Raw genomic sequence first — 16,334 nt, 5'->3', positions numbered from 1 at the left:
TTGTAAAAACAACAGCAACCATTATTCATAAAGTTGAATATTTAAATGTACAAATTGAATAATGGCCCGAGTGCCCTAAAACTCAGCACAAATTTTATATTACACACGAATACAGAGTAATGAGATTATTTTCCAAGTAATTTGTCAGTTATTCTCATAGCCTTCTGGTAATATTTTATCTGCCTTACAAGGTTTGTGAAATAATTGTTCCAGAAAGCCGTATTTTATATATAAGTAGGGTTCATTAATTTGAATACTGGGCTGATCACCTGGGTCAATGAAATGCTATCTTCATTGCTCTGGGAAGAGCATCTTACTCATTCATTTCATAAAAGTTTTCAAAAATTTTTATCTTCTACCCTGAATCTTCTTATGCAAATGAACAGAGTGGCTGGGAGAGGCAAAAAATTAACTTTCAAACCAAAAACATTGTTTTAGCATGTAATATTTTAGGCATCCTGTGGTGCTGTTATTATTGTCTTATATTATTAGCATCACAACCACATATGATATTTACAGTTCTACAGTTATTTGTCTCCTTGTATTGTTAAGGCTTCCCATAAATATTTACAATTTTGATGTGTATATGTAAAAAAAACACAAATAGCCATATTTAAATACTCTTGTTAGTGAACTTTTCCCCAGATGTTTTTTAAAAATATTTTAGTGAAGTATTATACTAAAGAAATCTCCTGGATTCTAGCTTTCATTAAATAAATGTCCTGGACATTAAGCTAGACCCATCAAAATAAATGACAAAACCTCTGAGATAATTTTTATTTGTCATTCAAAGTATTCAAGAGGACTTGAAATTACTAGGAGGTATTGTCTTTTGAGGATTACTTGATATTTTATTCAATGAAGAAGTCCACATCTGAAACACACTCCTCCAACTAGATTATTCCACATACAATTGATGGCTGCATATGGGATAAACTAGCTAGCTACAATCTAGTTTTATCCAATCTAATACATAATTATCACAAGTTTATTAATTATGTTCATTGTGAATTCATAATTTAGATATCCCATTTAGTATTTTGAGTTGTCAAGTTTGTACATGTCTGTTTTGATGTTAAGTGTCTTGGTTTGTTTCTTCAATGGACAGCATTGTAAAGTATCATTTTTTATAACTGGTGTTCACCTATCTTTGAGAGCTCAGTGAGTGGAGAAGATACCATACTTCTGGAGGTTCTAGCACTATTACCCATGTAAACACCAAAAGCACTGCCCCTGGGAACTCCAGCATTGCCTCTAAGAACTTGAAGATTATCTAAGGGCATTCCAACATTAACCATGGGGACAGTATTGACATCATTCTTGGGGATTCTAACATTGCCTCTGGAGCATGCAGAAGTATCCTCAGGAATTCCAATGTTTTCTCCAATTGCAGAATTTTCAAATCTCGGCTTGATGGGAAGATGTTCTTCAGAATGTGATGAAATTTCTCTTTGCCGGGCTCCCTCCACGTTGTATATTTCCTTGATATTTTCTAAAACACAAAGCCAGAAATTTGTAATGATTAACAGATTGGCTTAAGTTTTGAGAAGAAGCTATAAATAAGAATCAAAGATGTATTTCCAAATTTGATTTCAGTGCAATTACCTCAAAATGACATGGTGATTTTACCACAGTAAGTTTTATTTAGCAATTACACTTTTGGATGTAAAAGATGGACAAAGAAAAAAGTGAGTAAATGATTCTAAACCAGAAGTTTAGGTTTATTAGAAAGTAGAGGTGGAGAAAGAGGATGAACAATGGGGGTACGATGGGGAAGAGCTACAGGCTGAAGGACTTTTAGGAACAAAGGTGTAGGTATTTAGTATGAAATTTTATTTTGTTGGTAGTATGAACGCTTAATGTAATTAGGAATTTAGTGGGAACAAGAAATTAAATAAAGGATAACCATAAAAACTGGAAGTACCCAGGAAGGTTGTGTGTGTGTGTGCATCTGTTTGTGTGTGTAAGCATGCAGGAACTTGTGTGTGCTGTGCAAGTGCACAAGGTGGCCATACAACAACCTAGAATGTTATTTACCAGGAGTTGCTCACTTATTTATTTATTTATTTAGGCAGACTTTCTACCCAACAAACTCCAGTTGTGGGATAAAAAACACACAGTACTATGTCTCTTTGTTTTTCAACCCGAGTTTTTAAAATCAAACCCAATTCTGTTGCTTATTAGGTGCACTCTTTAATGACTCAGCAATGTAGTGTTGCTAATTTGTAGCACTCTTCAGAAGGGTTTTCAATTTGAGAATAAAGTTGAACCAACTTTACATTTCAAAAGATAATATGATCTGAGCTGATCTTAGGTTAGAGTTGAATTTCTTCCTTTGATAAATAACTTGTTAGAGGTCTAAATATGTATAGAAAAAGAAATATTACAGAATGGGCCAAGTTGTGATTTCCAGGTAAACTTTGGGTTAGACTTCAGACTTTTCATCAAAATCATCTTCAGGAGTTTGGGGATGCTATTTTTAAAACAATACTTCTAGTTTGCAGACCTTTTATGAAGTTGTAGAATTGGGGTTCTAACAGAAGTTAAACATGAAAATTCCTAATACCATTCAGTAAACACAGGAGAATTTTTGTATATGCTTACATAGGTGTAATGATAAAACTAAAATGTTATTTTATAGCCAGTAGCAAATCACAATCTAGGATTTAAAATGTTATAGATATAAATTATGTGAATATTACTTTTAACCAATTATAGATTAAAATATTAATGGTTTATATGCCAATTCCATACTTTCTTGTCAGTAGCTCCTCATATACAAGAGGAGATAAAGAAGTTATCTGTTGGGTTTTTAATCAGTTCATTATTAATGCCCATTATCACATCATTCCTTTTTTGTTATCTACTACATAGTTATTAGACAAGGAGTGTGTTAGTGGACACGTTTTTCTATTCGATGGGTTAAAACTGAATGAGTGAGGACATTTCATTTTCTCACACCTTTTAAAAGGTGAATTTTTGTTCCTAACTTGAAGTCTTAAGAAGTCTGTATATTGTAGAACCCACTCCTGATGATTATTAATTGGTATGTGATTGAATTAACCCAACTTAGCATCAGGATGTAATTACCAAATATGAATATAAGACTTACATTTGTGGAAGAGAAACCAATTCCATCATAAAATGTTTTATGATATAGAAAGGGGTAATCTAGGTGGCAAGCTTTAAGATAAACTTACTGGTGAAAATCTACTTATATGAAAAATTATATGTAACTTAAAAAAGTAGTGACAACAAGAAAAATCTTACCTTCTGTTATTAAATTATGGTCAAGTGGGAAGAAGTGAGTTTCTTCTTCATTTAATTTGAATTCAGGTGCATTTAAATATTGGCCTCTGGCTTCACTGTATCTTGGTAAGCTTTGACTGCGCTGCCGCTGGAGCTTAGGACGCTCTGGCAACAAGGGGAAAGGGCCTTGCAAAGCTTGGAAATGTTGATCCTTAGTATGGATGGTTACTTGATTCTCTTCTTCTGATGTTAGTTTGCTGCAACCCGTATTTCGGTTTTCTTCCTTGGGAATAGTTTGGAGAATATGGAGCCCCTCACTGTTTAGGGGTGCCTCTAAGAGCTCTGCCCAGGAACGCCGATAGATGAATCTTTCTCTAAAAGGATACATGCTTCTTGCTACTTCCATATCATCACTTCCTGGGGACTCTGCATTTTCTGGAGATTCCATCCACAGATTTCTTGGGGTTCCTGGGCGACTGTATTCTGAGGATGGTGAACATTTATTTAGTAAAACCTCCAGGTGTACAAACCCAGTGAAGTGCAAAGTTGGAATTTCTGTATCATCTAGCTCCTCCTTTCCAGGCACACCTGCAACAAGTATTGCGGTGCCTTTCCCCCTTTCCTTGGGACTGACAATTTCTGTAACGTCTAAGCGATGAAGTTCTAGGAATCTTGGAAAAATTGGTACTATCTCTATGCGAAGAAGACCTGAAGTTTTTGGTCTTACAAGGGCAATGCTTTCTAACTCCTCAGTTAGTGGTGGGGTGGTAGCTTTTACCACCTGACTTGTAAGCCCCAAGTCCCTCTGATGGATACCTTCACGATTGGGTTGCTGGGAGGCCAAAGTTGGATTCTGTTCGTTTTGTTTTCTGGCCCTTTCCTGAATTTCCGCATTAATAGGACGGAAATAAATGAATTCATCAGAAATATTTTGAGGACGTCTGTATTGGAAGTTTGGATTCACAGAAACAATCTGAAAGAAAATTGAAGTTCAAAGATACAGTTCATTATGTCAACACTTTCAATAATACTCTTGATTCTGATACATCGTATCTTTTATTGTAAGGACAGGATAATACTATCTTAGACACAGTAGACATAAGTTGATTGCTCCAAATTGAGAAATATGAAGGATTCCCCAAAAGTGGTCTGTTTATTTCAGAAACATATTATTTTAGTCTAGTGTTTCCCAAGTTTATTTCCTAATAACCAATCAAAGACTGTGTTATCCTCTGAGAACATACACCATCTATGGCCAATAGTTTGGAAGACAAGTTATAATTCTTATAACTTCATACTCACTTAGAGGTTCCTAGAAATATATTTAAAATATTTGTTGCTATTTTTGTATGTCTGTCTATGTGCTTGTCATGTATGCATGTGGGCATGTGCGTGTGCATGTACATTATGTATGTGTGTATGCATGTAAGTATACCCATTCCATAGCAGTTGTGTGGACAGAGTAAAACTTTGTATAATCAGTTCTCTCCATTTGTCTTGTTTCTGAGGCACGGTGTCTCTTGTTATTTTGGCTGCTTGGATATGTGCCATAGAAGTGCTAGGGTTACAGATACAAGGTACCACATCTGATATTTTTAAAAATTGAGTTCTGGGGATCAAATTCAGATCATTAGGGTTGTGTGGCAAGAGATTTTACTTGATGAACCAAGTAAATCAAATTTTGAAGGGCCTGCCCCTCTAGGTTGCTAGCTCTGAGAGACAACAAACAAGTTGTCTTTGAGAACTCTGTTAAAATGAAAACTAACCAAGCTATAGTTTATACTTCCAAAAACTTCGTCTTTAGGTCATTTTCACTTGGCCAGTCATTTTAGGGACAGGCAGAGATGGCTCAGTGGTTAAGAGCACTGCCTGCTCTTTCAAAGGTCCTGAGTTCAATTCCCAGCAACCACATGGTGGCTCACAACCATCTGAAATGAGATCTGGTGCTCTCTTGAAGAAGAAACTTGATCATCCATCCTCATCAACTTAGACCATGAAACCCAATATGGACAAGTTCAACAGAACCACCAAATATGGGCTGCCCATAGACAGGACATAAATTTCAAATTCATTCACTGGATAACTAAGAACAGCTTCTATATCTGAGAATCAAGAGTTATTCAAGCTAACCTGTTTGCTGCATTATCACTGATTTTGGTGGTTCCCATGTTTCCACTATCTTATGTCACTTCTCTTGGGATGTGTGAGTATAGTGGACTATACTTTCAATGACTGCCATTTACTGATATGTCTCTTAACTTCACAAAGTATGATATGTGAAAAATAAACATACAGAACATTCATATTTGCATATGGTAACCACTCTTAAACTGTGTACTTTGATCCTACACCCAACACCACCATGCGATTCTTGAAGATTTTCAAAACCTCCAAAAGAAATCCCAGGACATCAGTAAAAGTAAGAATAAAAGTTCTTCCAATAAGTACAATAAAAAAAGCTGGAAGAAAATATCAAAATTAACTTCCAAAACTTTAGAAAATAATCAAAAGCTTGGAGTAATTTCTGCTCATTTGTTTAACATGGATGACTAAGCTTGTTGCATTTTCATTTTCCCTGTTCCATCATCACTGCCTACCTCCAATTTTAGAGATGCTTTACAAACCAACAATTGAGAATCATGGTGAAAACCCAGGGCCTAGAAACCACTGAAGGAGATGAAATAGAATTAAACCACCTTCACTTACTCATTCTCATGGACTTATCATGAATTGACTTGCTTATCACATTGTAGTCTAATAAAAAATAAGGAAAAGAAAAACAAACATGCAGACATATACGTGCACACACCCAAGAAAGCTATGGTAAAATTCATCACACTCATTAACTATTGGTAAAGTTTGGTTTGATCTTTATATCTTTCTCTAACTTTCAACCATACAATATTTGTATAAATTAAATCAAAGGGTGGCACTAAAGTAGCAGTATTATTTTGGAAACTTCAGACTAATATTTATCAGTTACATGCTATGTTATTAACTTGAGTATGAGTTTCATTGTTTTCTAATTCTGTGGCATTTATTATTCTATTTTAGTAATTGATAATTATTTAGTATTTGATCATTTTCTTATTTTATTGTTTTGGGAGTGATAATGTGAAGAGATCTTTGTGATTTGATTAGAACAGACTTTCTCCCAGAATAGTTTCATATGATGGTTCCAAAAAATATAAGTGGTTCTATAAAATTGTTACATATTAAACTATATATTGGACAAAAAACTAAAACACAATTTTAGAAGAATTCCCTGGTTTACATTTTCATCAATAGTATATAAGAATTTCTCTTTATGCACACGTATCCTCACCAGCATTTGTGGTTATTTTTGTTTCTTCATGATAGCCACTCTAATTTGGGTGAGATGCAACTTCAACGTTCTTTTAATGTGGATTTTTACTATAGCTCAGAATGTTGAATATTTTAAAACATGTATTAGCTATTTGTGTTTCTTATTTTGGGACCTGCTTATGCAGTTCATTGACTGATTTACTGGTTGGCAGCTCATATATTCTCTCTATATATTAGTTCCTTGTCTGAAAGTGAAGACTTTCTCCCATTTCTATACCATGTATCTTTACTCTGTTGATAATTTCTTTCACTGCCCAGAAGCTTTTTAAATTTATGTAATTGTTAACAGGGGTTTCTGTCCCACCCGGTCCCATAGTCGTTCAGTCCCAAAGAAATACACAGAGGTCTACATTAATTATAAACTGGTTGGCCTAGTAGCTCAGACTTTTTATTAACTCATAACTTATATTAGCCCATAATTCTTGTTTATGTTAGCCACGTGACTTGGTACCTTTTTCATCAAGGTAGTCTCATCTTGCTTCTTCTGTGGCTGGGTGACAACTGCACACTGAATATTTCCTCTTCCCAGAATTCTCCAGTTCTCATTGCCCCACCTCTATTTCCTGCCTGGTTGCCCTGCCTATACTTTCTGCCTGGCACTGGCCAATCAGTGTTTTATTAAAATACAATTGACAGGGTACAGACCATTGTCCAACAGCATGTAATCCAATCAATTCTTGGGTCTACTTACGGTGCTATTGGGATTTTAGTTAGACAGTTGTTGCCTATAACTATCGCTCAAGTGTTTTTCTTATGTTTCATATGAGTAGTTCAGTGTTTATGATTTTAAATTAGAATTTTCATCTACTTTGAATTTATGTTTTTTTTCCAGGCAGATTTAATCTAATTCTTTTGTAGCTATGTGCATAGTTTTGTTGGCACCATTCAATGAATAAGCCATAAGTCATTTTTAAGTAATGTTTTGACATCTCTGTCAATAATTAAATGTACATAGCTGTGTGTTTTACTTTGGTGTTCTCTATTATGTTGCATCAGTCTACATAATCTGTTTTTGTGACATTATCATGCCATCTTTGTTACTGTAGTTCTGTAGTGTATTTTGAGGATAAGAAATGTTATAATTCTGACTGTGCTTTTTATGTTTAGAATTGCTTTGTCTGTGTATGGTGCTTTATGTTTCCATATGAATTCTAAGATTATTTTGTTTTTTTAGTTTTGTAGATAATATCACTGGAATTTTGATTGGGATTGCATTATATTATTATACTATATTAATTATAATATTAACTATAATATTAATTCTTTCAAACCAGGGATATGAAAAGTTTTTCTACCATATAATATCTTTCTCAAAAACATTTCAGCATCTTAAAATTTTCTTGTAGAGGTCTTTTCCTTATTCATTAGTTCAATTTTCATTTAGTTTTAGTTTTATTTGATGCCATTATGAAAGGGATGTTTTTCCTAATTTAATTTTCAATGTTTGATAGTGGTATGCATAAAATCTACTGACTTTTGTATGTTGATTGTGTGTCCTGTAACACTATTAATAGTGTTTACCAAATCTAAAATTTTATTTTGTAGAGTCTTTGTGTTTTTCAATGGTATTGTGTTTTCTGTAAATAACATCTTCTTTCTTGATATTATCCCCTTTATATCTTTGTCTTGTTTTAATTTCTGTAGCTAAGACTTTAAGCTCTATACTGAGTCAAAATGGAATGAGTAGGCACTTTGAGAGCATTTCAACCAAAATCCAGATTTTCATGTTATAGTATGAACGTGTTATATTATCTATAGATTTGTTATATACAGATTTTATGTTGAAATATGTTTCATAGATTTCTAGTTTATTCAGCACTTTTATCATGAAGTCATATTTAACTTTCTCAAATGTCTCCTTTCTATCAAGATCTTATGATTTCTAAATTTTAATCCATTAATAATGCTGTGTTACATCTGTTGACTTGTTTATTTTGCATTCTTGGGTGAAATTAACTTGGTAAAGATGTATGATCTTCTTAATTCGATTTTGAAACAAATTTATAGTATTTTTTCGAGAATTTCCATCAGATTATGTTGTAACAACTCCCTTCTCATCTCTAAATTAATTAATTATTTAATTATTCTTGTTTTTTTGAGACAGGGTTTCTCTGTGAATCAGCCCTAACTGTTCTGGAACTAGCTCTTGTAGACCAGGCTGTGATGGAGGAAGGTCATTGGTTAATTAATAAAGAAACTGCTTGGCCTGATAGGGTGGAGTAAACAGAACAGAATGCTGGGAGGAAGAGGAAATGAGCTCAGACGCCATGCTGCTGCTCTTCAGGGCAGACACGATGAAGCTCCGACCCAGGATGGACGTAGGTTAGAATCTTCCCAGTAAGCACACCTTGGGGTACTACACACATTAATAGAAACGGGTAATCAAGATGTAAGAATTAGCCAGTAAGAAGCTAGAGCTAATGGGCCAGGCAGTGTTTAAATGAATACAATTTGTGTGTTGTTATTTCGGGGCATAAGCTAGCCAGGCAGCCAGGAGCCGGGCAGCAGGAACGCAGCCCACAGCTTCTACTACAAGGCTGTCCTCAAACTCACAGAAATCTGCCTGCCTCTGCCTTCCAAGTGCTGGGATTAAAGGCGTGCACCACCATTGCCCGACTCATCTCTAATTTTATTAATTTGAGCTTTTCTTCATGTCTTTGGGTTTGTTTGTTAATCTTGTTGATCTTTCCAAAGAGCCAACTCTGTTTATGTCTGCATTAATTTCTGCCATGATCTTCATTATTCCTTGCCATTTTTCGCAATTGCTTAACTTTATTTTTCTAGAGCTCTCTTGAGTTGCATCACTATGTCATTTATTTGAGATCTGGAGCTTTCTTTAATTCCTTTTAAATATGAGCACATATTCTAAAAGTTCTTCTTAGGACTGTCTCGGTAGTATCTGGTGTCATATTAGGCTGGGCTCTCATTTTCATTTTATTCAATAGTTTTAAACTCCCCCTTTAATTCCTTCTGCAGTGTATTGTTTTGTTCCCTAGTATTTTGTAATTTCTGAGGTTAATCTTGCTATTTATTTGAATTTTGATTCTGTTATGGTTTCATGAGAGTAAAGGGACTATTATGGCTTTCTTTGTGGCCTATAAGTTATATATATATATATATATATATATATATACACACACACACACACACACACACACACACACACACACACACACACACATATATATGGTTTTAGAAAAGTTTCTATGCACTGCTGATAAAATGCATACTTTCTTATGCTGGTGTTTTCTCTAATGACTTAATTCTTAACCCACAGATCAGTATATCAGTCTTTATCAGAGAAGCTTCTCCTTGCATGCAATGGAAATTAATACAAAGATTCTAAACTGGTCAATGTCCAGAGAATAACAGAGTGGCATGCTCAAGCATCAATTGGTTTTGACCCTCCTTCCAAGGCTCAGTAATCTTTGAGAAAGAAGGAAAAGAAATATTGTAAGAGCCAGAAGTGGTGGATAACATCAAATTAACTGTGTTTCTCAGATAGTAATGAACAGTTATATATATGAATTCACTAAAATTGTGATGGCATGCACAAAATCTGCCCAAACTCCAGACAGGCATAGAGGGTATAAGGTAAGCAAGAAATCCCACCATTAACTGAAGAACTATTGACATTTGATAGTTTCTGGGAAAGAAAGAGACTCCCTGGGCAAAAATGGACTCAATGGGGAAAAGAACAACATCAACTTAATTTTAATTTTTCTCTTTTTTACTCTACAGCTCCCGTGTATGTATATATGTATGTATGTATGTATGTATGTATGTATGTATGTATGTCTGTCTATCTATCTATCTATCTATCTATCTATCTATCTATCTATACATATTATGCCTTTGATTGTGTTTGTATGAGATTCCTGAGTGTGTGAACAAGTGGGTCTCTGCCCCATATCTGTTTTTTGTGTTTTATCTTATCTTATTTTATTATTATTCCTTAGATACCTGTTTGTTTTGTAATGAGAGACAGAAAGAGGGTGGATCTGGAAGGGAGGTGAGGTGAGGAGGAACTGAGAGTAGAGAGAGGGGAGAAACATAACCAGGATATATTGTATAAAAATCTATTTTCAATATAAGAAAAATACAGAAATATTTCCATAGATATCAATGAGGTCCTATCCAAACCAATCTCTTCCTCAAATAACTTCATTTTTATCATTCAAAATGATAAAATAAACCTGGATTTTTATATGTATGTATGTATGTTTGCTGAAAAGTGGGATTGTGATTTTTGGTGAAGATTTAAGAAATGAGAAATCTCAATGTTGTGTACAAGTAGATAGTAGTGTGGGGAAGGTAGTCATGGGGGAAGTTGGGAGGTTTAATATGATCAAAATATATCATATAAAAGTCTTTATGTATTTAATAAAAAAACTGTTAAAATACTTAGACATGAGTCTAATATAATGTTCCTAACAAAAACTTTAAAATAATTAGAGCTATTTTTAAACTATAAGAGTTTTTAAAAATGAGTATGAATATTCATATGGAAATATTTACATTTATAGTGAATATCTTGTAGGGATTATTACAGAAAAGAGGGAATCCTAAATTTGTTTGTGAGCACAGACTCATCTACATAAAACTTTTAAAAGCAGATTAAATCTGAAGCAATAACTGATACAAATAAGGAATTACATACAACAAAATAAAACATTTTATGAAAAAAGAATGTAGATAACTATCAAAACCAGTCCATCTATGTGGTATTTATCTCAGAAGATTCTTTGCTGAATTTTGGTTTGGAAGATCAATCTAGGTGTGATAGCTGGATTTGGAAATCTCTCACTAGTATTATTTCAGAACCTATATGGTGTTTATGTTTATTGATATTTTAATGAAATGGGGGCCTCTGAGGCTCAGTGCATAAACATTTATGGTAATTATAACTTTAGTGGTTAAAGTCTATATTATCAGATATAAGAATAGTTATTACATTTGTTTGTTAGACTGATTTCCAACCACAGATTTTTAGTTTTCCTGTTTCTGTGAATTATTTTTTTTGAGAGAACAGTTAGTCCAAACTTATTTTGTAATCCATTTAGTTGGTGAATTAAGGGCATTTGAATTCAAAATTATTGTTGAGAAGAGTTTGCTATTATAAATGCTTTTTTGACTGTTCTAGTTGGTTGGTTTATTAGTAGTTTTTTTCCATCCTTTTCTGGTAGCATTGGCTGTTTGCTAATTTGATGTTCTGCACATGATCAATTTCTTCCTGGTTATCTTCCATTCATCTATTGCTCTCATGAGCTGTATTAATTTCTGTGTTTGTGGATCATGAATTATTTTTACTTATGCCAGTATTTAAATGTTCTTATTTATCCATCAATTTTAATAACTTTGATAGTTGACAATTATTTATGTTCAGGGCTTGAAATACATCATTCCATGTGTTTCTGCCTCATGAGTTGCCGCTTTTCACTTGTAGCTTTAAGTTTTGTGTGTTTACATTGCACTTTTGACATCCTGATTATGATATTTTGTAGGGAGTTTCTTCTCTGATAATAACTATTTGGGGGTTTAAGATGCTTAATGTACTTAGATATTTGTTTGTGATATTCTCAGATATAGTTCATGGTCTAGGTTGTCTAAAACTGTTGACTTCATATCAGATGCTTCTAGCCTATGGATTCTTAGGATTAGTCTCTAGAACATATGTCAGACTTTTTGGAAGTTTTGGTCACAGTCAATTGTTTTCTCTCCATATGTGTATATATTTATTATTGTCTTGATCTTATCTTCCATCATTAAAATTCAATGTTCTCCTCTAATCTTATCTCTTGATGGTAGTTTTGCTGTTGTGATGGTTATTTTGGTTGTCAATTTGACTATATCTGGGATTAACTAAAATCGAAGTGGCTGGGTACAACAGTGAAGGATTTTTCCTAACTAAATCATTTGAAGTGGGTAATCCAACTTTAATCGAGATCTTTTAAAGTGGGAAGACCCACCTTCAATCTGTGCTATACCTTCTGCTGGCAGCCTATAGAAAAGTCATGAAGGAAGAAAGCACTTACTCTTTGCTTGCTTGCCCTCACTCTTGCTGGCAAGTTCATTCCTTCTCTGGCATTAGAGTCTAATTCTTCTGGATTCCCATATATTTTGAAGACCACCTGAGACACCCAGCCATGTAGACTGAGCAAATACTAGACTCTTGGACTTTTCATTGGGAGACAGCCATGTTGGACTAGTTGGATCACAGCCTATAAACTACTCTAATAAATCCCCTTTATACATAAATGCACATACATACATATGTACATATATACATACATACATACACATTCATCCTATTAGTTATGTTCCTCTAGAGAACCTTGGCTAGTACAGCTATTTTTTTTAACAATATGATTGATTCATTCATTCTTGTGAATTTATATTTGGTTCTTTTTCAGCATTTCAGTTTCTTCACTGAATCCTTCCCTCCCACATCTTATCTTTCTTCTCCAAGTAATTGATTCTTTTGTCTATCTACTGTTAACTTTCTTGTATGTCTTGAATTGATTTCATAAATTTTCCTGTCTAGATTTTGAATTAAGTTCATTATATGTTAATTTGAGTGCCCTGTTTGATTCTTGTTTTGGTTATTATCAGTTGTACAATTGATAAAATCTAGAATCATCTGAAAAGTTAATCTCTGAGCATGGCTGTGGGTGACTATCTTCACTGGGTTAATTGAAGTGGGAAGACCATCAACTGTTGATGGCCCCATTTCCTAGGACAGGATTTTGGACTGTATAAAAGTGATGATGTGATCTGAGAATATGTATTCATCACTTTCTATTCCTTGATTATATAAACAATGTGACCAGTTATGTCAAGTTCCTGCTGATATGACTTCCCCAGCACAGTGGACAGTGACCTTTAACTGTGAGCCCAAACAAAACTTTCCTCTAATAAGATGCCTTTGTCAGGGTACTTTTATCACACCAACACCAAGACAGACTATAGGCACCAGAAATGGGGCCATTGCTAACATAGCTGTGGTCTGTAACCCTTTTTAACTAGTTTGTTAGAACAATGTGGAAGGAAACAAAACTTTGGGTTTGAAAAGCCCTTGGAATGATATTAAAAAAGCTTAATGAACCATTGTAAAGGGAGACAAGAATGCAGAGAGAAGTATGACTATTGGAGACTCTGCTCACAAGAGTTTAGAAGAGAATAAGGATTCTACCAAAATTAGCATAAGATTCATTCACATGATAATTTGAGCAAGTATCTGGTTACTGTCTACTCTCATCCTAAGAAGTTCAGTGAAGATCACTTTTAATATAATGAATAGATTTGTTTGGCAGAAGAAATTTTAAGCCATGAGACCTTCTGGCTGGTGCAAGAAAGCAACTTTTACTGCTAAAGAGATAAGCACCATCAAATAGAAACCTTCTTTGATAAACTGAGATGACAGGAAAGGTCCTGAAGACAAAATCCCAACCATCAGAGATTCACTATTATGAATATATAAATTCATTTAAACTGAAGGGGTTTCTTGCTCTTCAAGGGCAGCTACATAAGGAGTGGTTTCCCAGGATCATCACATAGAACCTGTGAGCCAAGGGGGCTAGCTTACATGTCACATGGGCAGCAAAACTTTGCAACATCTACATAGTTTTGAGTTTTGCAGGAACTGGGAGACAAAAGATTGAAGGGAACTTGGAATTCTGCTCCACAGTTTCAGAGCACAAATAATGCTAGGCAATGTGTGACCATGTGGAAATTCCTCCAAGCAGTCTCTAAGAAGCCATTGTATAATGCTATGAAGGTGGATCCTAAGTTGCAATAGAGACCCCAGAATACTGTAGTTTAAGGACCATGAAATGGATGTCTGCTGAGGAAATCTGGGGGATGGAATGAAACCAGCCTAAAAGAGAGGCTTCTTTTATGCAGGTAGCAGATCTAGATGGGTGGGATTACTTAAACTCTTTTTAATCCAGCCAATTTCATCATAAGCTCCAGATGCTTGCTGTGGCACGATGGGATTTGATGTTTGTCACAATGGGTTTTCTTGTTGTTTGTTCACTTTGTGTAATTGTATATTGGAGGATTGTAATATTCATTTTTATTTCATAGAAGCTTATAGTTATAAGATTGCTTTGTATTTTAGATGAGATGAGATGTCAATTTTTGACTTTTAAGCCAAACTGGATTGTATTCTGTATTGTGAGATGAATACAGGGTGAACCCAAGAAGAACATGGAGATAAGGGGTATAAGGTTATGATTTAAAACTTATTCTAGATTCCTTTTATTTTATGTGCATGCATGGGTACATTTGCATGCCTGTGGAGGCCAGAAGGGAGTATTAAAATCCCTGGAAATGGATTTACAAATGGTTGTGAACCACTAAGTTGCTGGGAACTGAAATGGCTCCTCTGCAAGAGTAACAAGTGTTGTTAACCACCGAGCAATCTCTGCAGTACAGTGAAGGACGATTATATTCTTTTTTTGGAACAAAAATAAGCCATTTTTTTATTTGATGAAAGGAACTACAAAAACCGTACAGTTACTGGTTGCAATGTACTAGACATGGCTAAACCTCATCTGTTTTCTATATATTGTACCCTCAGTGTTATTTATTTATTTATAGTTTTATTGCTAATGAAACATATTTCTATGTATTTTATATACATTTTGTGCTCTGTCATTCTATTCCATTAGAAAAAATCTACTTAGTTTCATATTCTTTCCTGTTATACCAGAAAACTGATCTCATCTAGGATGAATCTGTGTGTAGATTGCTGACTTCGTTGTTCTTAGTGAGTAAAGTGCTAAAGACACACTAATTACTACAGTAGTGCTTGTTGTTGTTGTTATTGTTCTTTGTTTATTCAAGACAGGGTTTCTCTATAGCTTTGGCGCCTGTCCTGGAACTAGCTCTTGTAGACCAGGCTGGCCTCAAACTCACAGAGATTCGCCTGCCTCTGCCTCCCAGAGTGCTGGGATTAATGGCGTGCGCCACAACCACCCAGATGTTGTTATTATTTTTGTCTCCTCATAGTAATTATTTTATCCTAAGTTGATTTTACTCTGCTCAATTAATTGTGATTTTATCATTCCTTTTTTTCATAAGATTCATTCAAAAATTGAGATGGGCATAATGGCAGATATCTTTAGTCCCAGCACTCAGGGCAGAGGCAAGCAGATCTCTGAGTTCGAGTCCAGCCTGGACTACAGAGTGAGTTCCAGAACAGTCAGAACTACACAAAGAAACCCTGCCTCAAAAAATTATAATCTGGCAGTTTCATACATTTTTCTAATGACTGTCTATCATTTTCACCCAATACTCCTGTCTCTTGTCTCCTTCCTTCCCTACTCTTATGCCTTCTTTGCGTGACTCACTCATTTTAGAGTGTCTTGCCACATAAGAGTCGGGGATTATTTCCTGAAGCAAGAACACCTTACCAGAGGCTACACCATTGAGGAAATCAGCACCCTTCCCAGGGCAGCCATTAAATGCCATTTGAGGTTTAGTTTAAGATAATTTCTGTTCTGACTGTTTGTTTGTTTCGTGCTTCTGCTCATTGCAATTTACTTATTCCATCTGGTTGTCAAGTCCAGAATTGAGTTTACAATGTACTTTAGTATTTGCTCATAGTTGTGACCAATGAGCTTATGAAGCACAAAGGTTTTCCATTGCAAGGGTGGTTTGTCTCAGTTACTCCCAAATCCTCTTGCCTCTGACTTGTTCTCATCTTCCTGAGGGCC

At 34.8% G+C, this 16,334-nt stretch overlaps 1 protein-coding gene across 1 annotated transcript in view; it reads right to left on the bottom strand.

The window, feature by feature from the left end:
* Window positions 1-1,083: 1,083 nt before the first annotated feature.
* LOC130867349 (uncharacterized) overlaps window positions 1,084-16,334 on the bottom strand; it is a 425,312-nt gene continuing 410,061 nt past the window's right edge. Inside the window, exons 25-26 of the mRNA XM_057759223.1 lie at window positions 3,271-4,222; window positions 1,084-1,492 (exon numbers count right to left, since the gene is read on the bottom strand). Coding sequence (XP_057615206.1) covers window positions 1,128-1,492; window positions 3,271-4,222 — 1,317 coding nt within the window. The 3' untranslated portion in view covers window positions 1,084-1,127. The remainder of the gene's footprint in view (window positions 1,493-3,270; window positions 4,223-16,334) is intronic.

Source organism: Chionomys nivalis, chromosome X, assembly GCF_950005125.1.
Source record: "Chionomys nivalis chromosome X, mChiNiv1.1, whole genome shotgun sequence".
Classification (NCBI taxonomy): Eukaryota; Metazoa; Chordata; class Mammalia; order Rodentia; family Cricetidae; genus Chionomys; species Chionomys nivalis.
This window is presented reverse-complemented; position numbering and strand designations above follow the sequence as displayed.